This window comes from Salvia splendens, chromosome 13 (genome assembly GCF_004379255.2).
Source record: "Salvia splendens isolate huo1 chromosome 13, SspV2, whole genome shotgun sequence".
Taxonomy (NCBI): domain Eukaryota; kingdom Viridiplantae; phylum Streptophyta; class Magnoliopsida; order Lamiales; family Lamiaceae; genus Salvia; species Salvia splendens.
In genome coordinates, this window is record NC_056044.1 from 11,331,470 (window position 1) to 11,359,131 (window position 27,662).

Genomic DNA, 27,662 nt, shown 5'->3' on the forward strand with positions numbered 1-27,662 from the left:
TAAATATGCAATAAACATCCATTAAATGTAAAACATAACAACATCATGACAAAAATAATTTGTTGCATTCATTGGAAAATAATAATTAAAGTTTTACAGTATTCAATCACTCGAAAGGTGATTTCTAGTATACAAACCCTAACACCTCCCCCTTCTTCCTCTCCCCCTCCCTCTTCTTCCTTTTCCAAATGCAAAAGAAATCAGAAAATTAGGCTCCGTCACCCATCTCCCTCTCCCTCTCCCTCTTCTTCCTCTTCTTCCTCTTCATCCCTCTTCTTCCTCTTCCAATTTTTGGCAAAAATTGCAACTCCGTCACGGCCTCGAATCATCCAACGCGAGCCTGGGCCGGACCCCGGGACCTGCCCAGGCCGCAAATCCTCCCCCTCCAACGCGCGTCTCGGGTCGGGACTCGTGATTTGCGGCCCGGCCCCTTGCGTTAATGATGCTCTAACCACCCACTTCTTTGTTGTAAACATGCATCCAAGGGGACACGCCTTTTTAATTCATGTTCATTTAGTTTCAGAAAATTGTATTATTAAAATCTGACGTGGATGAGGTTAAATTAGATCGCCTACTAGAATAACAAGAAAATGGAGTCAATCTATCTATACATATATAAAAGGCGAGTTTTGTCCTTCTTTTGAAATATTTATAAGTTTTGTATTCATTCTATAATATTTATAAGTTATGGGTTCAATTTGATTATTTATATGTAACTCTCTTAAATATTTATTTGGATATTTTAACGAGCACTTTGACTAATTTTTAAAAGTACTATAATGAAAAATGCGGCAGTTACAAATTTTTAAATGAGATAATGAACATTTAACAAATTCTTAAGACCATTATACCATAATTCAAAATATAAGTCTCATATAATTCATCTAATACTAAATGGTAGTATACTCTATCAGTCTCACAATTTATGTATTTGGTTTGGGTACGAATTTTTATAAAATGTAAAGACAAATGAGTTAAATAAGTTAGTGAAATGTGAGTCATACTTATATACATTAGTTTTATAATAATAAAATGTGAGTGGAATAAGTTAGTGGAATGTGGGGCCTAAATATTATTTATGGTATACGTGAAATATGACTCTTATTGTGGGACGGACGTAAATGCCAAAATACGACTCTTATTGTGAGACTGAGGAAGTAGTATATTTGCTGTTAAATTTATAAATAATTACATATTTTATCGTACCATTTAATTGTTTAAGAAACTAATTATATAAGTGTATTAATCTTACAGTGGACATCTAAAGTTCTAAATATGTACTACACATTATCTTAAGAGTGAACTGCACCAAAGGGCCCTACCTTTTCGCCTTGTAACATCTGAGGCCCCTAACTTTTAAAAATACCACAACAGGGATCTGACAAAACATATAATCACAAATCGTTTATATTTTGCCTTTTTCGGACGAAAATGCCCAAATGGGCTGAAGGGCAGTTTAGACCTTTTGATTGCATTAGGCTGCACCCCTATGCATGCATTTGCTGGTGCTGTCTTGTCAAGCAGAATTGTAATCATAATTCCATTTATAGTTTTCAATTCGGTTTCATTATTTCTTCCCTCCATTTCCGCTTCATCTATCGTTTTCAATTTCTACTGGATTCATATTTCCCTCTCAAAACATAATAGGCGATTTTGACTTCTTCGGCATCGGGCAATTTAGGGGATTTCATATCTTCACCAGCTGTTCGGGATCTGGAATTTAGGGGATTTCATCTGGATTTTGCTGAATTTAGGGTATCAACGAGGATTTTGCAATTGTTGGTTGATTTTTTTGTTGTATGGTTACTGTCGGACATCTGAAAAAGTATTTTTCAATTCTTGGTCGATTTCAGCTGGAATTTTAAGTGTGGAAAATTTTGCGCCTACTTGGTTGAAGTGTGCATTTGGGCGGAAGAATGATTTTAGTTTTTGTGCAATGTGCTAGGTTCTATCTGCTATATTTCGGTGAAATTGCATTGCTGATTTGAATTTTGTACTATCGAATTGAATTCAGGTCGTTACGCAATGTCTTCTTCTTCTTCTCAATTGTTCGGCTCAAGCTTCAATTGGAATTGGCCTCGTCCCGAAATTGTGAAGTGTAATCACGATCTTGAGGCTGAGCTCGTGACATCTAGGACGGCTGCTAACCCGGGTAGACGTTACTATCGCTGCCTTATATGGAAGGTTAAAACCATGTATTTTGATCGTGTTGTCCATTAATTTTGTTGGCATAAAGATTAATGAGAAATTATTATGCAGGAAGACGACTGCAAGTTTTTTCGATGGTTTGATGCGAGTTTATCCCCAAGTCAAGACAGTTATTTTCAGAGAGCGAAACTTGAGCGAGACCAATTCGAAGCTGAACTTCGAAGCAAATCTCTACTCGAAGGTGTGCTGCACGAGAAATTGCCCTTGAAAACCGTGGAGTTTGAAGACTTGAAGCTACAACTGGGTATGAAAACTGAAGAGTGTGACGCATTGGCGGTGAAAATTGGTCAGATGGCAACAACTCTCCGACGCTTAAAAATCACAATCTTGTTGTTATGTATTGTAATTTTTCTACTGTTATAACAATGCTATGTCGTGTTCGCTCCGTCGTTCATTTCTGATCCTGATCGACTACGCTTTGCTTTGTTGATTTTTATTTATGTCTGAAATCACGCATGAGGTTACACAATTATGACTGAAATCACAAACCATGTACACAAATGAATACTACCCGACTATGACTGAAATCACAAACGCCTGATGTTGATTGAATGAAAGCGTTTTGTTTTTATCTATGCCTGAAAACACGAATGAAGTTACTGAAATATGATTGAAATCACAAACCGACGAAGTACGCTATCCACAAAAAGACCACCAAAATTTTTCATTTATGTCTGAAATCACGCATGAGGTTACACAACTATGACTGAAATCACAAACCATGTACACAAATGAATACTACCCGACTATGACTGAAATCACAAACGCCTGATGTTGATTGAATGAAAGCGTTTTGTTTTTATCTATGCCTGAAAACACGAATGAAGTTACTGAAATATGATTGAAATCACAAACCGACGAAGTACGCTATCCACAAAAATACCACCAAAATTTTTCCTGATATTTTTCCACCGAACTATACTTCCGGAGGTGATTGTGACGAAGACGATGGCGATGGCGTTGCCGGCTTCTTTTTGCGCCTTGAAGAACTACGAGCGGAGGATGCTCCGGCGGCACTTCGTCTCCGTTTTGGAGGCATTGATGAAAAGGATGAAAATGGCGTGCAAGGCAGAGGCTAATTATTTTGGCGAAATGGCAAAATGATGAAGTGAAAGTGGAATTGGAGGGAAAAAATATAGAGTTGAACCGGCTAAATGTTTTGGAAAGGCAAAATTTGTGAAATTTCAATGCAGGTCCGAAAACTATTTTCACCGCGTGTGAAAATATTAGGGGACAACACGCATGATATCCTGTCACATCTATTGCAATTCGATGTCCCGTCAACAGTGCTGCAGCTGACACAGCAGTGACGGCCATGCAAAAGCCCGATTTTACCCTTACAAGCCCTGAGGGTCTAATGGTCCGAAAAAACACGATTTGTGATTATATGTTTTGTCAGATCCCTGTGGTGGTATTTTTAAAAGTTAGGGGCCTCTGATGTTACAAGGCGAAAAGTTAGGGCCCTTTGGTGCAGTTCACTCTTATCTTAATACCTTCCACTTATCATAATCGACTACTCCCTCCGTCCCGTGTTACTTGCACTTATTTCCTTTCTGGGCGTCCCAAGTTATTTGCACTCTTTCCATTTTTAGTAAAAATTATCACCTACAGCCGTAATATTTGACTTTGTCTATCACTCATTCCTTAATCTCCATGCCAAAAAGGAAACGTTCAAGTAACGCGGGACGGAGGGAGTACTATTTATATTTATACATTTAATAAAAGGGGAGTTTCCAAAAAAAATAAAAAGATTGTCATTTTAGATTTTTAATGAAATTGGGAAAATGAAAATATTTTACATATTTATTTAGATATTTTAATGAGCACTTTGACTAATTCTTAAAGCATTACAATGAGTAATTGGCTGTTACAATTCTTTAAATATGATAATAAGCATTAAACAAATTTTGTAACCTCTATTGTCTTAATTTTATAATTTATGATGTTTTAATTTCATGATCTCTCATGGACTAATTTTGTGCCTATAAAAGGCATAGAGTTGTGGATGAATCACATATCAACAAAAGCATTCTTCATTCTCTCTCAAGCTCTCAATAGTTTATTGTACATTTTAGAAATTGTATTACTCAATTTTTGGAGGCCCCATCAAGTTCATCGATGCCTAGCGGGTTTGAGATGTTATATACGTTAGGAGGATTTCATCTTTGGAGATGATACGTGAACTCGAGAGCACTATCCATAATGGAATTTGTCTTGCCAAAAAAAGAGGGGTTTTCTCAACAAGACTTATTGTTAAATTTATTTTATAATTTTTATTGTAATTTCAATTTCATTTATTGTTGTTTTTTCTCTTTTGATTGCAATAGTTATAGTACCGCATGTATATATAGTTCGAAACTTTTATCCCAATATTTCTTACAATTCCTAGAGAGAGAAGAATCGTAACATTCTTGATTCGAGACATGCATAATATTTAGTTTTATCTTTACACAATTTATTATTTTTGTATATTTATATTGTCACTACCGCTATAATTATATTAAATGGTGTCACAAAAAATAATATTTGATCACTTATGAATTAATAAATTCATGTATATTTTAACATGGCCATGTATGTATATTTTCGATGAGGTAATTAAACATAGCAAAATTGAGTTGATCAAACAAAATAAAATAGTATGCTACCAAATTTTGGTTTACTAATAATACTATTGTTGAAATTATGATTTAGCACTTAATTATTCTGTGATACAACTGATTTTATATGGAGAATCTAATTATCTAATCTATAGGTGATCATGTTGAATAAAATATATAGGTATACATTTACAAAAGAAGAATTTGCAGTATTGAGAATTGTGAAGTAGCATAAAAAATAATTTAATGTTTCATGTTCCAACAAGCCATGTTTAAAAGTGCAATAAATAAAAATAAATGCTCCAACATTCAAAAGGGCTATCATTATTCTTTAATGTAATAATGTTAACCAATTAATGTAATATAATTTTTGCGTAGTTTATCATTTGAATATTTTTATGGTCATAATTTTGAGGTTTTGAATATTATGAGTTATTGATCCATTATTTTGCAAAAATTGTGATTTACATTATTTTAGTAGAGAGATATGAATGATTGTTTTAAACATATTTTTCAAAAGTGTCAACATTATACTCTCTTCTTCGTTGTCCAAATAATTGTGTTTGTCTTGGTTCCATTTTAAATAGTAATTTTATGTCTTTTAAGTGTAAAATAAATGGATGAGTATATATTTTTATTGATTTGTTATTTATAGTATATTTTTCTATTTTCAATCTTATATAGTTATATTATTCTTATTTTAATTAATTAATTAATAACTTAAAATTGTATGATGAAAAAATATTCCGTCGTGCATCGCACGTGGGTTAACACTAGTTATTATAAAAAGGGAGTAGTAGGCTTACGTAATAATGGTATTAAGTTAATAAAGATAAAATTAATAGTATATAAACATTGCTGTCCATTTATGTGCGCGCGTAATGGGGAAAGAAGAGAAGATTTGATTAGGAAAGCAGTGGCGTGGCATTAGCACATTGAATACAAAATGATTGTGGCCTTCATCGTCACCTCGCACTCGTATGTCTTTGGGTGTGAGAAAGTTGTTAATTGGAAATTAATAAAAATGAACTAAACTTTACCAATTCAATATCAAAATTGTAAACATCGTCCAACTTAAAAAAAAATGCTTATACTTTCACTTTAACAATTATTTATCATTTCATGAAAGTTACACAAATATCCTGAACTTACATTTATGGGCTCAAACTATAGCATGGAATGTTAGCATATTTTATGTATTTATTTAAAAGTTTGACCATTTTTACAATTTTCATGAAAAATCAAAGCATTTTTATGCATTTTTTTAAACGTTGGGTTATTTGAATAATTTGCATGAAGGGTGGGTATATTTGCAACATTAATTGAAGTTCAGAACCTTTTTTTTCATTTTTTATGTTTTTATTATTTTTGCAAATAACTCCAAAATTCAAACTGTAAACTATAAAAAAAATATACATATAAAAATACTTCAATTATAGTCCGATAATTATATTTAAGCTCCAGAGGGGGAACTGTCCCTAAAATTGGATGCAGCATTTTTCCATTGAATCGAATATAGATTTGTAACTCTAATCCAAACATAAAACAAAATTAGAATGTGGAATGACATAAATTCTGTGTTACATATATACTTGATGAATCGTGTGATACTATATACCACACACTTTTTTATATCATATTTATATTTACATTATATTTTTATCCAACTAGAATGAGATCCACCGAGAAATCATCAGATCCTTCTGAAGGAATAGAAGATTTTAAAGATTATATGATTCGAGAGTTCATGGTATATGTACAAGAATGCATATTATTATTTATAGGGCAGTTGAAAGCTTACGTAATAATTTATTCTCCATTATTTGACACTATATATTCTAAGACACTTTAAATTTAGATTGATAATATCGTTTATTATTCCAGTTGCAAACTAATAATTTCAGATTAGCACACAAATTGTATATTTCGTCCGACAAATTTAGCCTTATAGGAACGAGGGAGGATTATAATAATTGAATATCACGAAATTTTCATTTTGGGATGTTCAATTTAAGTGATTAATTTTTATTTTTAGTATAAAAAAACATTTTACTCTTTTTTATTTTATAGTATATATTTTTTATCTGACTGACTTTATTTCCTCTTATACTTTATTCATTCTACTTAACTCAATAAAAGCCATTTTCTAAATCTCGTACTGAAAATAAGTTGATCACTTGCGACGGGATGGAGGGAGTACTAATTTTCATAAAAGTCTAAATGGGCGATTTCAAAAAGATGTTTACTTTAATTAAAGGCAAATTACTAAAAAAATTCATGAAGTTGGATTAAATTATAGTCAATCCTGCTACTTTATAAAATGACTAATTATATCATAACTTTAACATTTTTCTCAAATGTCTCATAGTCTATGGTTTAAAAGAAATTATGTTATAATTTTGCAGATGGAAAATATAATGTGTACAAAATATTCAGCTACTTAAACAATACTATTTGATACACTTAGTCAACCATTTCTTTAACTTTACCAACAGATGCATTACATTGATAAATTAAAAAATGTAGCATGATGGAATTATTTTGAGGGGTATATATTTGATCATTTTTTAAAATTGTGAGATTGACCAAAATTTGACTAAATTCATAATTATTTTTGGCAAATTGTCTTTAGTTATACAATAACTTCGAAGCAAAAATACTTTAACCTAACCTTATACTCCCCTGTCCCCAAAGAGTATGAACTATTTTATTTTTCATCCGTTCCTAAAGAGTATGAACTTTCTAATTTTGAAAAATTTAAACAAGATATTATCCCTACACATCATTTTATTTACAACTTATATCATTATCATTAACACTTACCATTATAATGTTGTGGACCCCACTCTCCACTAGCATTATTTTGCACTACCCTTTCTCTCTTACTTTTCTCCTTATTTATTAAAATTCGTGCTGAACCCAAAGTTCATACTCTTTGGAGACGGAGGGAGTATTATAGTACTATATTTTTTATTCCGAAAACAATAGCTTTTATGAATAACTATAAATTTGCAAAAATAAAAATAAAAACCAAACAAACATAGATTTTGTGTTCCAAATCATATAATTTCCCACCAAATAAAAACAATGTGACAATTAGGACAAAAATATCATTTTTTTTTAGTTTTGAGATTAACCAAATTTCATTATTTTCTAGCAATTTAACCTTTTATTAACTTGGAAAAACTAGGATTGGTAATTTGGTTAGTCAGTTAATGGTTATCCACTAACCAATAATAAAAATTTCAGTTTTGATTCAGTCTCTGTTACCAGCTTCGAGGACTATAAGATCGGTTAAACTGAACTAAACGAATAATAAATTAAACTAAACGAATAATAAATATCCCAAATACTCACCCCTGAAGAAACACACATCGTGGAAATGTTACAATATGCTCAACCTCCACCAGCGAATATGCTGCGATTGTATAATACTTGCATTCTCGCACATATACCATGAACTCTCAAATCATATTATCATTGCGATCAAAACAGTTTTTAAAATGTGAACAAAGGTTGATTAAAAAAATTACTCCACCCGTCTCATAAAAATACGTGCACTTCTCATTTTCGTCCGTCCCACAAAAATATGTGTATTCCACTTTTGGAAAGTTATATCAATTTAATTATATAGGTCCTACTATCATCTAACACCACTTTAACTATTATTCTCCTCACCTCTCTTACTTTATCATACCATTCTCCCCATCTTTCTTACTGTACCAATTTTGACTTAATTCTCGTGCTATATCCATTGCCCATATTTTTATGGTACGGAGGAAGTATTAAAATGTGGATATAACTTTGGTATAATTAGTTTTATACTAGTAAAATTTGGGATGAATTAGTTAGTGAAGTGTGATGTGGGAGTATAATATAATACTTCATCCGTCCCTGAAAATTTGTCATATACTCCCTCCGTCCCCGTGCTACTCGCACGTTTGCTTTTCGGCACGGAGATTAAGGAATGAGTGATTAGCAAAGTCAACAATTGCGGCTGTAGGTGATAATTTTTACTAAAAATAGAAAGAGTGCAAATAACTTAGGACACCCAGAAAGGAAATAAGTGCAAGTAACACGGGACGGAGGGAGTATTTCAATTTCCATCTGTCACACAAAATTTGTCAAATTTCATGTTTTACCATTTTGGTAGTGGACCTCATTCCACTAACTCATTCTGACTCACATTTTATTATAAAACTAGGACTCACATTCAACTAACTTTTTTCAATCAACTTTCCATTATATTTTTTAAAATTCTTATCTGATCAACATGTGACAAAATTTTAGGGACGGAGATAGCACTATTTATTTTATCCATATAAAATAGTCTTATAATTTTTCTTTTGGTTTGTCCATCAATATGAGTCTTTGTTTCTATTCTTGGAAAAATTAACTCATATTTTTTCTTTCTCTCTCCTGATTTACCTTCTCTCTCACAAATGCACACTATACCAATTATGCATTAAAACTCATGTCGTCTAAAATCGGGTCTATTTTTTTTTGGGACATAGGAACTTTAAGATTATACTCCCTCCGTCCCATAGAAATATGTCTATTTCCTTTTTCGTTGGTCCCATACAAATAGTCCATATCCATTTATGGTAACTTTTTTCTCCTTCTCTTTTACTTTATCATTTATGAGCCCCACCACCCACTACATAATTTCAACTATTTTTTCTCCTTTTCTTTTACTTTACTAATTACACATTAAAACTCATGCCAAACCCAAATGGTCTATTTTTATGGGACGGATGGAGTACTACATTTCTACTCCTTCATCACTTAAAAATATGAACTATTTTCATTTTAGTATGTCACTTAAAATTGTGCATTTTTTAAATTAGGAAGCTTTTTCCTATTTAATGGGATGGAACTCAATCTCCACTAATACTTTAATCATTTTTTCTTGCTATCTTTCTCTTATTTTATCAATTATGCATTTAGACTTGTGCCTCTTTAAAAGTTAGTATTTTAAAGGGACAGAGACAGTATAAATATAAATGTAGTGTGAGTGATTTTCGTCTAAACCTAAAATAAAAAAAGGAAAGAGGATGAAATAGGACAACTAAAACCATAGTAAATGGAAAAACTGACTATTACAGTAGAGATGAGAATGATAATTTCAAATGGAATGATTTATTAAATAATAAATATACTAAATAAATAAATGAAATGGAAATAAGATCATTGTTATATTTTCTTCTTTATTTCATCATACCAATGATAACATTAAGATACAATAACTTGCTTCATACCAAGGATAACATTAAGATACATTAGCTTTGCTTCAAAACAACAAGTCTCATGCTTTATGTTTCATAGTAATGGAGTCATTTTTTTCATTTTGAACATTCCATAATTATTTCTTTTTTAGTAAAAAGTAACACATTTTCTTACTCTTACTTTTCTATTTTCCTACTTTATTCTCTCTACATTTTCCTCTCTCCTACTTTATATCCTGAACCCGAGATTTTTGGCCTTAAACATTATCACTCTAACATTTGACAACTTACAGATACTAGAAGAAAAACATTTTTATTTATATTTTTGGAGGGGACAGCAGCATTATTTAGTTGTAAGATTCTAAGATTATGTAAGGAGAGGGAATTATAGAATCCCCAACCAAATTGGAAAGTGGAATCACACCTCAGGGTTAAGGACATCAGATTCCACATGGTTGAGGTCGGAGGATTCTCAAACGTTAGTGGGATGTCTACTACACCCATTTGATCCCATTGCGTGTATATGTATTCCTCAATTACTACCAAATTATTACCAGAATTTTCATGTCTATCTGCTAGGTCACGTGAGACACCTCGTCTAATATCGTATTGTCAATGGGTAGCTAATTAGCTATCTTCTTTTCCGGTTCAATCATGACAAATAAATACTCCATCCGTCCGGCTTTAGGAGTCCCGATTGATCAATTTTGGGTGTCCCGCTTTAGAAGTCCCAGTTGGGATAAACTAATAAAAAATACCTACAAAGTCATCCTACTACAGTTGAGTTATTTTGATTTTAATAGAAATCAACACGTTTATTTCTCTTGTTTTATTTTTTTCATATTTCTTTTTTATTTTTTTTATTTTACTCTTTCTATTTAATTCACTTAATATCATTTTTTTAACTCATACACAATAGAGTCTCAATTAATGTGAAGAGGGACGTTAATATTGATGTTAGTTCCATATGAATAATTGTAGCTAGGTTTCTTTTTATTTTTTCTATTTTTCTTTAGAAACAAGATTAAGTTGGGGGGGCAACAAGTCTAGATTTTGGGGGTCTACCAAAAAAAATGAAAAGTTTCATTTTAGTGATGGTATTATAAGATAAAGCTTGAAGTAACTTCAATATATGAAAATTATTATTTTTGTCATTTTGTATATGGTGAATAACTTTATTTTAGTCATAAATTTGTAAACATAAATTATCCAAAATAGATTAAAAATGCTCTTAGTCGTGCGACAATATAAATTTGTATCGTCAATTTCTATTGATATTTTCTTAATAAATAAAGTTTAATATTAATATATTTTCACAAACATATTAAAACCCTTCTTTTACTGACAAGTATCCTTGTCTAGTATTTTTTCTTTCTTACATAATTGCTTCCATTAGAATTTCGGAACCAAACAATCCAAAAAGAACAATTAGAAGATGTTGAACTTTTCGCTCACCTTGACTATTGTTAGGGTATTGTCTAGAAATCAGTGATTGAATATTGCAAAAATTCTTATTTAATTTTTCAAAGAACAAAAAAATATTTTTTTATAATGTTGTTATATTTTTATATTTAATAATTATTTTTACATATTTAAATGTATAAGAAATAAAACAAGTCAAAGTCTTTGTTTTAGTAGACCGATTGTGGGCGTCTTTCACTTTAAGGTAACATGGTCAGTTCTTAACAAAGGAAAAACAGTATTTCACAACTCAGATACCTACCGTGAATAGATCTAATAGCAAGACATATCTTTATGCTATCAACTAAAACACGAGGTTTTGATAAACTACCATTTCTTAATCAATATACTTAACCTTGACCATATGTTATTGATTGTGCATTACTTTGACTTATCAAATAGTGCGGGTTTTTCGCAGTCCAATAATCCTGATATCTTGGGTAATGGTAATTAATAACTAGCGGTGCTAGGATTGATATTATGTTGCACACATGTTAAGTTTGGTTTGATAATGTCCTCAAGATGAGATTAAAACAAAATTTTATTATTCGGAACCTAGCTAGTTGGAATTCTTATTCCATGAATAATAAATAAGTGTTTCTTGTTGAGTCCACTCTTGGAGTAAATAAGATGTTAATTAATTAAGTCTATAGCATACTTTAATTAGTTAATGGACATTTATATCTTTAGCGCGGGAAAAACTATTTAAACGAGAAAACCTGGATTACTTGTAATTCCGGATTTGGATGAGTAAATCAATATTATTATTGTAGTGGCTGATAATAATATTCCAATTAGAGCTTAAATTAAATTGTGGGTTCAATTTAATTAGATAAAAGCCAATTGAGGGTGGCTTGCATCCAAACCTCCATAAATTCTTGACTGAGGTCAATATATAACCTAATATAAATAGGAGAATAAATGAGAGACTGAACGCACAATATACTCCAAAATTTCCGTCCATCTCTCTCTAGAAGGAGGCGCCGATTTTTGTTTCTTCTACTCTGTGTGGGAGTTCTATCTTCTTTATTCTAGTTTTATATATTTTGATAAGATCAACCCATCATGATATCGAAATATAGTTCGGGAACCAGTTAGAAGATTTGCGGTCTAGTATTGAAGATCATCACGTGGAGAAGTAGCGAGCTATCCACGACTCTTTGGAGAATCAAGAAAGTACTTCCTCCGTTCCAAGGTAGTTGAGTCTTTTCATTTTCTGCACACATTTTGGAAAAATGATACTCCCTCTATCCCACTTTAGGAGTCTCAGTCATTTTTCTGCAACCGTTTTATAAAAATGATAATAAATAGTTGAAGTGGAGAAATGGTAAAGTAAGAAAGAGAATAATTTAGAGAAGACTCATTCCACTTTTACTATAAATGGTAATAGGGTCCCACATTCCACTCGCATTTCATTGAAAACTATATACAAGTGGGACCCCATATTCCACTAGTTTTTTTCACTCACTTTTCTTAATATTTCATAAAACCCATGCCGCCAAGAAATAAGACTCCTAATGATGGACGGATGGAGTAATTAGAATGGAGAGTGTGTAAAGTAAGAGAGAGAATAATGTAGATAAGGGTTCTTCTCTACATTATTCTCTTACTATACTCTCTCTCCACTTTAACTATTTATTACTCTCTCCGTCCCATATAAATATAGACATTTGGGACGGCACGAGAACATTTGGTAAAGTAAGAGATAGATAGAAAGAAAAAGTAATTATAGTATTGTTAGTGGAGAATGAGGCTCACCATACTAGAGAGAAGAAAGTTACCTAAAATAAAAAGGGATATTTTTATGGGTCATCCCAAAATGGAAAATGTTCTTATTTTTATGGGACGGAGTGAGTATTATTTCTCTAAAACGAGTGCAGAAAATGAAATGACTCAACTACCACGGAACGGAGGAATTCTCTACGTAGAAAATATGTTTTATGTTTCAATTAATTAAAAGCATGTTTTAATACAAGTTTTGAGCATGATACATATGATAATTGACTAAATAGATTTTATCTAAATAATCACTAAATACTCCATCCGTCAGCCATTAGAAGTCCCATTTATGGGCGGCACGGATTTTAAAAAATTTTAAGAAAAGTTGATGGAAAAAAGTTAGTGGAATAGGGATCTCACTTGTATATATTAGTTTTAAATTAAATGTGAGTGGAATGAGTTAGTGGAAAGTGAGACCCTATTACCATTTATGGTAAAAGTGAACCGAGACTCCTATTCATGGACGGACTAAAATAGAAAAATGGAACTCTTATTTGCGGAGAGAGGGAGTAGGTCTAACTCTCTGATTTATTTATTCTTCCCCTACCAACCCTATCATATATGTTACAAGATTGTCCGCTAAATTGCTAATACGATTAATAGATATCATCTTCGCATTATATAAATTTATAGGGTCTTTGGAGACTCTTGATTAAGAGCATGTGAAAATAAATGGCATCGACATTTGCATCTTATTGTTGTAATTTAATATTTCGTGAGCCAATTTCTAGTTTTTTTTTTAATTTCAGTTTTACATTTCAATTTTACATGTCAATTTTATATTTCAATTCATATAGTTTCCATTGTGTTAATTAGTTAAGTACTCCTTCCGTCCAGGAAACTCAGTTCAGTTCCACATGAATTTAAAGAAATATAAAGATTTTCTATGTCAAGCTACGTGTGACTAATTATTTGGATTAGTGCTAAACTGCAGTAAGAATTTGTTGAACTGTATTTCCCATGACGAGGGATTTCCTATTTCCAGCAATTTAATTTTTTTCTGTGGAGCTTGCTTTTATATGTATGATCTAGCACACGACTTTTGAAATATATAGTGACCTTAATTATAATGTATTTTTAACTCGGAGTAATAAGCATCGGCGGAGCCAGCATAGAACAAGGGGTACAACTGTACCCCATTTTTATGTGTATGTAATATAGTATTGAGATAAATATTATAGAAGGTATTAGTGGTGCAGCTGTTGGCAAGACACTTTTTCCAAGTGGAGGCCAGAGATTGAATCATGTCAACTGTATTTCTGTTTTTTTTGTATACTTATGTACTTACCTTTTATATTTGTAGATTATTATCTTGTTTCTATTTTGTAGTATGTTTTTCTTATGTTCTTTCTTTTTCTTACTCTTTTGCGGTAGTTTATGTGTATGTATACATAATTTATTTTAGCTTGTTTATATTTTAATGTATTATTTTTGATATGTTGCATGTTTATTTATTACTCCCTCCGTCCCAAGATATTAGACTCGTATACCACTTTGGAGTGTCCCAACATACTTGAGTCATTTCTATTTATGGTAAAAATCTACCCTAAACCCTAAAAATCTACTTTATTACCAACCCCACTTACACCATTAAACAACACCTTCTAAATTCTTGTGCAAAAAAAATGAGTCTAATATCTTGGGACGAGGGTACAAAATTTTGTACCCCCAGTTTAAAATGTCTGAATCTGCCACTGGTAATAAGGAGCAGACATAGTTGAAACTGTCTCAAGCAGACATAGTTGAAACTGTCTCTTTTTTCCATTATGGTTCGTAACATAAAATTATTTCATATTTTAAATCTCATTTTTTTATTAATACTCCTTCCGTTCACAATTTAAAGAACCCTTTTTCCTTTTTAGTTTATCCACGATTTATAAAACCATTTACTTTATTCCACTTTTAGTATGCGGATCTTACATCCCACCAACTTTTTACGCTCACAATCCAATATAAAACTAATACTTTAAATGGGTCCTACATTCCACTCACTTTCTCCCTTTATTTTTCTTCACAAAATCAAACAATTTCTTAAAACTCGTGCCTAGTCAAAATGGTTCTTTAAATGATGGACATAGAGAGTAATATTCTTTTTATTTTTTCTTTCTATTTATTTTATGTATATTTTATCAATTTTAAATCTCTAAAGTCTTTATTCTTAAGAGAGAGTGTGATAATTAGAAAGGGAATACTCCCTCCGTCCCTAAAAATTTATCACTTATTTTCATTTTTGTCTGTCATCAAAAATTTGTCACCTTCACTTTTAGTATTTTAAGTAGTTGACTTCACATTCCACTAACTCATTATCACTCACATTTTATTATAGAACTAATATATAAAAATAAAATCTACACTCCACTAATTTTTTAACTTAATTTCATTCCACTAACTCATTATCACTCACATTTTATTATAGAACTAACAGATAAAAATAAAATCTACATTCAACTAATTTTTTAACTAAATTTCTATTACATTTTTTAAAATTGTGTCAGGTGAAAATAGGACTCATATCGGTGGACCAAGGAGTATCGCGTGGTTCACCCCCTCTAGTTGTATTGTTTTGAGAGTGACTTGGATTTAATGAAAAGATTCTCGGCATATTGATTGAATCAAAATATCAATTGTGTTGTGTCCCTCCTCCAACCTTGGAGCCCTATAAATATTCACCATCGGAGATCCTCCTTCACATTATCCTCTCTCCAAAATGGCGCTTCGCAGATCACTTTCGAAGCGCCTCTTCTCCGCCACCGCCCCTCAACCTCCGTCTCCGCCCCTCGTCCACTCTCATCGGCCCTCCCCAGCCCACCGCCACCGCTCGCCCACCTTCTTCCGCCGTTTCCTCCAGCGCCGGGCGCTGAACAACCACTCCGCTCTCCCCTCTTTTCTGTCGCTCCCCATCGGCGACAAGCTCAGGGAGAAGCTGAAGCCGATGAGCGTCTCCGGCTACCAGCTCCCCTGTCTTGAAGTCGACAAGGTGGCGCCAGCGGAGGAGGGAGGAGTCTGCGTGAGCGTGGCGGACGCGAAGAGGGTGATGAGGCTCGTGAAAATGGAAGGTGTAAGAAAGAGGCTGAGGAATATTCCGGCGAGTACGGTACCGTACGGTGAGTTTTTAAGGATATGCGCTAAGGCATTGGATGAATCCGGGAACGTCATCGTTTTGGGTGCTCTTGTGTTTCTCCACCCGGATCATGTATATTATCGTGTCATGTTCGCTTTGCAAAATTTTATTTCAAAATTAAATATATTTTATGTTTGATTCATGAGATATAATTAATTATAGCCACCCACTCTAATTAAAATAATCTCATAATTCAAATCTAGACTACATTTTATGACTATTTTGTTATAAAACTCTTCCTTTTTATTATTAACAAGTAGAAATTATTATTTATAATCTTTAATATTTAGAATACGAGTAGGAGGAGGTGTATTTTGTCTTTTTGCCCAGATTTATAGGATCTAACATAAGAAAGAGGTTTGTTTTGTCAATTTCCCCGACAGACAAAGTTTTCCAATGCATGAATCATACCATTATAAATTTAGAATAATATCATGTGAAAATTTAGCTTTTTGATACGTACAATTTCATCAATAATATCAAAATTTTCATACATTTTTATATTTTTTCTTTTTTTGTTATTATAAAATAGAGTAATATACTTCCTTCGTCTGCCATTAAATGCCTCATTTTTTCTTTTAGTATGTCAATCAATAAATATCTCATTTCCCTTTTACTATATTTAGTAAGTGGACCCCACATTCTACTAACTCATTAAACCCACATTTTACTATAAAACCAACATTAAAAGTATGACCCACATTTCACTAATTTTTCTACCGCTCTCTTTTATAAAGTCAAACAACTTTTTAAAAACTCGAGCCAATAAAAAATGGAACATGTATTCATGAACAGATAGAGTAATTAGCAACAAAACTATTTTATAATTTAATTTAATAAAATTTAAAATTTATGAGCATTATATAGATGTATATTTATTTTTATTCTTTGATTTATAGGTGGCAAAATCAATGGAGACACTAATATCCCAAGCATTTGGCATGCCGAACGACCCGAGAAGGAGAGAATTGACAAAGCTGGAGCACCAAAAGGCCGTCATCGACGAAAAAGCCCGATCTCTCGTGCGGCGTGAACTCTACTGTGGGCTTGGCTTTGTTGCCCTCCAAACATTAGGCTTCATGAGGCTAACGTTTTGGGAGTTGAGTTGGGATGTGATGGAGCCCATTTGCTTTTTTGTGACATCTCTCCATTTTGCATTAGCCTATGCCTTCTTTTTGAGGACTTCCAAAGAGCCCTCTTTTGAAGGCTACTTCCATACGAGGCTTAGAGTTAAACAAGACAAGCTCTTCAACCTCCACAACTTTGATGTGGAGAGGTATAATAAGCTTTGTGAGGCTTTTTATCCTAATCGATACAACCACAAATTTTTATCCTAATCGATACAACCACAAATTTTATCCTAATCTGAATTAAGTGAGTTTGTAGTTCGGTTTAAGGTATATGTTATCCACAAAATACAAATTATGTAAAATGGATCCTCCTCTTTATTTTTATTGAGATAGATTGGATCCTTTCAACTAGTGTTGTGTATACATGTTAATGCCGCCGACTGCATATTAGTTTGATATTGTCCGCTTTGAGTCAAGTCTACACGGATTTATTTTTGAGTCACTCCCAAAAAAGCCTCAAACTAATTAGGATTGAACAACACTTATATACTGCTTCGAACTTCCCTCACCCATCCGAGGTAGGATGGTTTTGCACCCAACAAACATGCCCTCAAACCGAGACCACATTGGGGATACAGTCGACACGAACATAGGTCGTTCCAGCCCTGGCCTCTGGGTCATTCTGGGCTAGACTCTAATTCGAGTCCTTCAGGGCCCGACCCAAGGACACCTGGGCTGGGCTCACTTGTTAGGATCATCGGCTGCACATTAGTTTGTATTATTTGCGTTGGATAGAGCCAAGTCCGCACAGATTTATTTTTGAGTTATCCCAAAAGACATGAAACTAATTGGGTTTGTTCTCAACCATACAAAGCATAGTGCGAGAAAATTTCGCATGTTTCCGAAGATCAAATCAGTATAAAAGCGAAGATTAGCATGAAACCATAAATTATATTTTTAGTACGAAAAATAAGCTGATGGAGCAATTGTTTGGGAGCCCAATTCAGAAAATAAAAATACTATTACTATTTATAAGGCCTTCATTGTCAGGCGGCCGGTGTGAGTGTTTCTATAATATTAAAATGGATTGTTTTAATTTATTTAATCATAGATGGCTCGAATCTAATTTCTTGGGAGACAATTGAGTTATTTGAGTAATATAAATATAAATCTTGAAATCAATTAATTTACAGTGGTTTTCGTACTTTCCTTTTTATGACAATTGATTTATTTAATCATAGATGGCCGCAAACTGATTTTATGCCAAAACAATATTAAAACATAACCGACCATCCTTTTTATTATATCATGCATGTATTAGTTCAATTAACTATATTTGTCGTCTCCAATGACTTCTCTCTTTTCAAGAGATCCATAACGTCACTTCATGTTAGTTCTCATAGTATACAAACGATTAAAGTCTCTGATAAAACAAACTTTAATAGCAAACTTTAGCCTGTTGCCGGCGAGCATAGGATTGCCGGAGAGATGGGAACAATCATCAAGATTTCTATTTCCTTGTATTTCAACTGTTGGATTAATTATCATGGAACTTATTTAAATTCCCTTTCATAATTTGAGCATGTCATGGGCATGTGTAGGTCTGTCGAATTGGGTACCCGCGGATACTCGATCCAAAATTTTCGGGTACCCAATCTCGAAATTCCCAAAATCCAATACTCGATACCCGACCCGAATTTAATTTCAGGTACCCAAATACCCGACTCGGGTATCCAGTCCTGAAAAATTGGGTATCTAGTCCCAATTGTAATTTTGATTTTTTTTAAAAAAATTAACTACGAAGTTTTACAATTTATTTCATAATTATTTAGTTCGAATTAATTCAATACAAAGTTGAAGTAGTATTCAAGAGAAAATAAGTATAAAGTTTTACACATATAAATTCTTGTAGTAGTTCGAATTTAAGAGAAAAACACTGACTACAGACTTTGAGAAATACAAAATTCATAAGTTATAGTAACATATTAACATCTTTCATCCATCCACAACAAGAAAATAAATTATATTAAAAAATTAAATTACATATTAACACCTTTCATCCATCCACATGTAATTAAGAAATTAAATTACATTTTTCATCATTCATCCATCCACAATAAGAAATTAAATTAAATTACATCTTTCTTCCATCCTTAGTAAGAAATTGACATATTAACATCTTTCATCCATCCGTGCCAAAGGCTGCGCAGGCACTCTTGCACGCCAACACCGCGCCTTCCTCCGCCACCTGCAGCTCCTTCAGGCAGCTCGCGTTGAGGTCGGCCACGCACCCGGCGTACTGGCAGTCCCCACTCCCGCCCGACGCCCACACGCCCAGCCCCACGTTGTACCCGTCCACGAGGCTCACGTCGTAGAAGTCCTTCCCCTCGCCGATGGTGAACTCCGCCCAGCTGACCGGCGGCGCGCCGCCGCCGGCGCATTTTAGCGTGCCGCCGCAGTCTCAGGTGGCGCATTGGCCGATTCCGGCGTCGTTGAAGTTGCAACCCGTTCGGGCCCAGAAGCGGCCCGACCAGCCCGCCGGCGCCGAGGACGGCGGCGCCGTTTCCGGAGAGAGTTCCCGGCCAGATTGTGTAACTACAGCTGTTTATGAGCGTGAAAACCGTCGCCGTAGCAATTGATGATTTTCCTGCAAATTTGATTCGATTAATTAATAATAATATTCTCTATTTAAATTGAGAAATGAGGAAAACGAAACATTTCGTCAAAATCTATGGTTAAAGCATCTAAATTGAATGTATCAAACCAACAGAATGTTGAACTAAGAAGCATTAGTATTTACCTATGATTGAAAGGGCAAAGAGGATAGCACAGAGCTTTTACATAACCGCCATGGTTGTGGAGCAAAATTTGGGAGAGGAATTCGAATAATGGGTCGTGTTGCAATTGTAATGGCCTTGCTACTATTTATAATAGAGCCAAAATTTATTGTTTTCCCTTTTTTTGATATTTAAAAAAATAAATCACAATTAGTGGCTAGTGCACGTCAAAGGTGGGGTACGTGTAGGACTAATGAATTTGTTTGTTCTTTTCTTTGAAGCGGAATTGATAAATAAATAATGAAAATTTGTAAAATTCTGAACTTTTAAAATTATGAAAATTAAATTATAGAAGATGTTTTTTTTTCAATCATCCCATCTTTCCATTTTCAAGTATATTATGCGTTAATGTGGCAGCTGATATAAAACATGTGAGTAAAAACAGCATGTAGGGAATACCAACATCATCTAATTGGGTTTGAAACGACGTTTTGTACATGTGTTTTAACATGTTGCCACATTTAATCATAATTTTACGGGTAAGGGAACGATGAAAAAATTACAAAAATTTCATATTTCAAAATTCATTTTTCAAATTTTGAAAAATATTAGACATTAAAATTTGATATTTTTTGTGATTTATTTGCCATTTGTCATTTCTTAAGAGAAAACCAATATAAAGTTCATTTAAAAGGAACAAACTTAACCGGAAACAATTCTAAAGTTAAATTAATTTCTTGTGAACGCTATTAAATGTTACTAGTATTATTTAGTAAAATGCTACATTGAATATAAATATATATCTAATCATATGACAATTGCCTAAGGGCGGTAATACCTTGCGCTAATCCAAATCAAATTTATAATAAAATTCTATGCTTGATGACTTGAACTTGGTTCTGTCTATAAATGTTGTGAATTTGTGCCTTTATAACACTTGACCATAAAATTTTCTGATGTCCTAATTAAAAAATCATCATCTCTGTGTCAAATCATATTTATTTATTTGAAGGTTTAAAATTTTCAAGAATCAAAGATCTAGATCATATATATAGGGATGTATTCATTTCCTTTTTCCATATTTTCTCCTATTTCCTTCTTGATTTTAGCCGTTGATTTCCTATATCCAATGGCCTAAATTAGTGGGTTTATTCAATTAATTTAATGATTAAAAAAATCGAAAAGGGCTTAATTGGTAATCATATTTTTGTTGGTTATGGCAACTTCCTTAATTTACTCCTATGAAGATCTTCACGGTTATTCTCCCTTGCCACACGCTCCAGACGTTAATTTCTCCATTCTCCCTCGCTGCAATTGATTTTTTCACCTCCGGCACTCTTTGCAATTATCGGTTGTCCGTTCACGTTTCGTCATTGTTACTATCGTTTGTTGCCGGCATTGTAGAGATCGGTGTTCTCTCAATAATGGAAGAAGGTATTTAAACGACGTCTCAACACTATTCCTCCTCTCATCATTCACAAATCCTTCCGTGATAATTTATCCCGTACAGTTATAGACCACTCCACGATAGAGACTACACTTAAACCGACGCACGATGGCTTCGTCAAGGACCTCGATAGCGTCGATTTCTCCCAGAAGGTTTCTGCTGTTTTCTTCGTCGTAGCGGTCATAATCTGCACAGTCGCGGGTGCGATTGCTACTGCAAACGCCAATCCCAGGTGGGCATGGGCGGCTGTGGCTAGGGTCGCGACAACTGCCGACAAGGGGATGTTGCCGGATAATCTCTCTGTAGTCGTCAATGTATATTTTGTATAGTATAATGCATAGTTTAGTTTCTGTAATGCATTATTTGTGATATGTAATGAACATTTATCCTGACCCGTTTAATTTAAGTTGTGTCGTGTGTCTTTTGTTTGGCGCATGTTTCTTGTTTTCCCCAAGGGTTTAACAAGCCTACGGGCTAGGGTATAGTATGTTCCTAGTCTAAAAAACGTTGTCCAAATACATGAGCTAATACATGAGCTGCAGTAATTCGTTTGGGGTTGCACATTCATAGGGCTTAGGAATTTTTTTTAAACTGATATACATAATGTACATTTTGTATATTATAATGCGTAGTTTAGTTTCTGTAATGCATTATTTGTGATTTGTAATGAACATTTATCATGGCCAGTTTATTTTAAGTTGAGCCGTGTGTCGTTGTTAGGCGCACGTTTATTGTTTTCCCTAAGGGTTTAACAAGTCTAGGGCTAGGGTGTAGTATGTTCTAGGTCTAAAAAGCGTTGTCCAAATACACGAGCTGCAGTAATTCGTGTGGGGTTCCACAATCATAGCGTGCAGGTATTTTTTAAAACTGATGTACATAATGTACATTTTGTATAGTATAATGCGTAGTTTAGTTTCTGTAATGCATTATTTGTGAAATGTAATGAACATTTATCCTGACTCGTTTAATTTAAGTTGTGTCGTGTGTCGTGTGTCGTTATTTGACGCACGTTTTTTGTTTTCCCCAATGGTTTAGCAAGCCTAGGGGCTAGGGTGTAGTATGTTCTAAGTATACAAAACGTTGTCCAAATACACGAGCTGCAGTAATTCGTCTGGGGTTGCACATGCATAGAGTGTAGGTATTTTTTTAAACTGATATACATAATGTACATTTTGCATTGTATAATGCGTAGTTTAGTTTCTGTAATGCATTATTGAGATATGTAATGAACATTTATCCTGACGCGTTTAATTTAAGTTGTGCCGTGTGTCATTGTTTGGCGCACGTTTCTTGTTTTCTCCAAGGGTTTAGCAAGCCTAGGGGCCAGGGTGTAGTATGTTCTAAGTCTACAAAACGTTGTCCAAATACACGAACTGCAGTAATTTGTCTGGGGTTGCACATTCATAGCGCGTAGGTATTTTTTTAAATTGATATACATAATGTACATTTTGTATAGTATAATGCGTAGTTTAGTTTCTGTAATGCATTATTTGTGATATGTAATTAACATTTATCCTGGCCCGTTTAATTTAAGTTGAGCCGTGTGTCATTGTTTGGTGCACGTTTCTTGTTTTCCCTAAGGGTTTAACAAGCCTAGGGGATAGGGTTTAGTATGTTCCTAGTCTAAAAAACGTTGTCCAAATACACGAGCTGCAGTAATTTGTCTGGAGTTGCACATTCATAGCGCCTATGTATTTGTTTTATACTGATATACATAATGTACATTTTGTCTAGTATAATGCGTACTTTAGTTTCTGTAATGCATTATTTGTGATATGTAATGAACATTTATCTTGACCCGTTTAATTTAAGTTGTGCCGCGTGTCGTTGTTTGGCGCACGTTGCTTGTTTTCCCTAAGGGTTTAACAAGCCTAGAGGCTAGAGTGTAGTATGTACACATTAATTACAACATTAACAAAGACCACGAGGTTGAGTTATAAAACACATTGATAATGCAAAAATAATTGACAAACAATGCAAAATAATTGACAAACAATGCATCCCATAACATAAATAATATAAATTTTTAGTTGACTGATGCACACATTGATAATTAACTGAGTTAATGTCCAAAGTTAAAAAGAACTTTAAAACCTAAAACCACACGACCGATAATGACAAAAACAACAACACACTCATATACACAATAATTCTAATAATGCCTAATACATTGCAAATAATGACAACTACTTGATACATAGTACACAGCCTCAATCAACTAATGCACCCATTCATACTCCACCGAGGTAATCTCCTTTAATTTTTTCGCAAGAGCTACAGGAATTACGTCGTCGACCGCATCGTCGATGTCGAGTCTTAGCTGCTTCTCTGATATGGACCAAACAACATAAACATCAGAAAATTATCATTAAAACAAAATACAACATGATATGAGCTTTATAACGAACAATACTAATGACAGCAAGCACAGTTGACTTCAAATAATCTGTACTTTGAAGTTATCTGAAATAATTCACACATACACACAATAGTCTTCCTAATGAATACTACTCTGTAAATAATGAATAAAACTTGACCCATAATGCGCAAGACACATCAAATAATGCACTTATTTATATTACATTAAATAATGGATCATTTTAATCAATAAATGGCCACTTTGAATCTTATCCGAGTCTATTAACAAATACAAACACTACCTCTGATTATGCTTAATATACTCCCAATATCGACAAAAACCTGCTTCACAATGTAATCTACACTGAGTTGATTAACTCATATACAAATTACCTCTCAAAATGCATAATATACTTCAAATAATGTAAATAACATGCTATATAATGCACTGGCTAAACCAAATAATGCACATATGTATTGCATAATTTACTGCACATACTGAATACCACTCATATAATGCACAATATACTCCAACAAATGCACTATTACAGATTCACAATGCAGTGCCCACACAAAATAATAAACATATTTCATCCTGACTGACTAGATATTACAACACACCCAATACCCTTAGTAATGCATAATTTAGTAAACATAATGCATAAATCATGTTCCATAATGCACAGTCTAAACTAAAAAATGCACATATGTACTCTTTCCTGAGTTTAGTCAGTAAAACACACAACACCCTACATATTGCATAATTTACTGCACATAATGACAGTATCAGTATAGACATAATGCACTAATCAAACCAAATAATATATATGTAAGCTTCACTGATTTGCATAAACACTACACGCAATACCCATAAATTGCATCATATACTGCAGATTATGTCAATAAATTTCTATATAATGCATTACATATACAAAATAATTACACGCATATAATGCAGACAGTACTACAAAAAATGCACGATTACAGTTCCACAATGCATTGCCCACACAACATTATACAAAAAAACTCATCCTGCCTGAGCATATATTACAACACTCCAAATACCCCGTGTATTGCAAAATTTGGTAAATATAATGCATAAATTATGTTCCATAATGCATAGTCTATATAAATTATGTTCCATATTGAACATGTACATGTGTTACACACAAAATGTATTAGACTGTATAAATAATACAACGCCTATAATGCAGACACTACTACAAAAAAATGCACGATTACAGTTACACAATGCATTGAATAATTTTGCACTTCTGAACCCTTTCGGGTGTTTAGTCACCACACCACACAACATGGATAATGCGGATTCAACAGAGTTACTAAGATTCAACAGAGTTACTAACACCCTATCACACAATCGACAAATACGATACTGAATTGCATAAGGTCCGACGAAAATTTTACCTGCAGCCTCTGATGCTTGAGAGAGCGGTCGACCTCTCTTAGGCATTTTGGATCTGGCAGAAACCCAAAAAACATAAGATACCGGAACTCATGTCTATTTAGCCGAACCCAATGTATACACGACAGATTCAGAGTAAACCATAAACAAACAACAAGTTATTCCTGAAATTTCTGAGCCTAGGCATATTCCAAGTTTCAATTTTAACAATTCGCGTCTGCAAAATCGCGGAAAAAAAGTGCCGAAATCCCTTTTTCAACATACCTAGTCGAAAGGAGTTGGTTTTTTGGAGCAGATGTTAGCGCCGGTTGCTAGTTGTCGCCGAAATTTGGTGGACTGCTGCTAATTCTTCAAAAACGGCGAAGGGGAATGAGATCTAGGGTTTTCGGTAGTGGAGAGAGTGGAGGGAGTGGCTTCGGTTGTGTAAGTAATGAATGAGGAAAGAAGAAGAGACGGATTGTTTCAAATCCGGTGGAATTCGTATTTACCAAAATATGGCGCTTCGTTTCCCGTTGAATGTCAACATTACCCCTGTAATGCATATAGACAAACTCTATAATGCAACACGGAACTAGATTTGTAGAATCAATCTGATCCGTTGATGCATACGATCTAACGCGTAATATTAAGAAGAGAAAAGGATCTTATAGATGAAAAGGAAAATAATGCTCCCCTATATATGGATGTATTCATTTCCTTTTCTCATATTTCCTCATTTTTCATTCTTGATCTCAACCGTTTAATTTCTACATCCTAAGGCCGAAAATATTGAACTTAAATATTACATTTTAATCCAATTTTAATCGTGGAGGGGCAGAATAGGGAAACAATATCTTGGTGGTTATGGAAATTTCCATGAAATCCTCCCTTGAAGATCTTCCATTTTTTGCATTTTTTTCACGCGTTCCAGACCCAATTTTTTCAGTCTTTCATCTTTGCAATTCTTATTTTAGTATTTGGGACGTTACAATATTTGTCTCTCGGCTGCTGGAGTTTCGGTTTTTCTATCTTGTCACGCCGACGTTGTTGCAATCTTTTTTTTGTCATTAATGGAAGAAGGTAATTCAATTGTTTTTTCTCCGTAGGCGTGTATTTGTTTATGTATCAGAGGTATCAATACCAATTCAGATCCGATTTGTTATCCCGATACTTATTGAGCACGTATTTCGTGTGTTGCGATATATTGAAATTTTTTTTTGGCCAGGTTTCAATTATTGTCCGTTAGGGTTCTTGTTATGGCCTGTGGTTGTCCAATTGTGGGGGATTGTTAATTTAGTATAGGGTGAGAGACAAAACCATGATGATGCACCGTTAGTATGTATCAGTCCTTATGGGTGTAGTTAACGGCGTGGCTAATGTAGTTCTGTAAAGTGATACTAACAATACACCAAATAGTAATGGATAATTTATTTTATAGACTATATAGTGCGTAATATATGAAATGCAATGTATAGGATAGAGTAAATAATGAGCGACCGCGATTATGAAACATTCCTTCAGGATTTAGTTCTCGGCCTGTCTAGGGCAGTAGTTTAAAACGATACATGTAATGCACAAAATGATGAAGTATAATGAATTTTTTTACTATATAATGCATAATACGTGAGCAGCAATGTATAAGGTATAAGTATTGGGTTGTAGTATTGATGTTTGGCACACGTTTGTTTTGACCCATAAGGGTTTAATAAGTCTAGGGGCTAGGGTATAGTACGTACACATTAATTACAACGTTTAAGAATAGCTTGTGTTTGTCCAGAGCCTTTGTCCTAGCGGCAAGGAGCTTAGACATTATTGCATGAGGTGCCGAGTTCGAGCCCTCTTGACATCAGTTGTAATTTCCTCCTATTTGTAGTATAGGAGTTTATTTGTAATTTTCTCCCTTATATAGGAGTTAATTTTAAAAAAAACTATAAGAATAGCTTGTGTTTGACCTATAAATAAATCACGTAAGTTTCCAATTTACATATTATACTATTTATAGTTGGTACAAATAATGCACCAACTGAATATGCGTAATGGATTAAATTGTCTGTATAATGCATAATATGTTATTTGCAATGTATACGTATACATAATATGCCTCGTTCCTCTAGGGCTTAAATATCGGTTAGTAGTTTTGGTTTTTGGCACACGTTTCTTGTTTTCCCTAAGGGTTTAATAAGCCTAGGGAGTAGGGTATAGTACGTACACATA

The 27,662-nt window shown here is 33.6% G+C and overlaps 1 protein-coding gene across 1 annotated transcript; it reads left to right on the top strand.

Moving 5' to 3' along the window:
- Positions 1–15,916: 15,916 nt before the first annotated feature.
- Positions 15,917–17,798, top strand: LOC121761930 (calcium uniporter protein 4, mitochondrial-like). The gene is made up of 2 exons (XM_042157643.1): positions 15,917–16,466; positions 17,294–17,798. Exons 1-2 carry the CDS (start codon positions 15,981–15,983, stop codon positions 17,729–17,731), a joined length of 924 nt encoding a protein of 307 aa, XP_042013577.1. The 5' UTR covers positions 15,917–15,980; the 3' UTR covers positions 17,732–17,798.
- Positions 17,799–27,662: the final 9,864 nt, after the last annotated feature.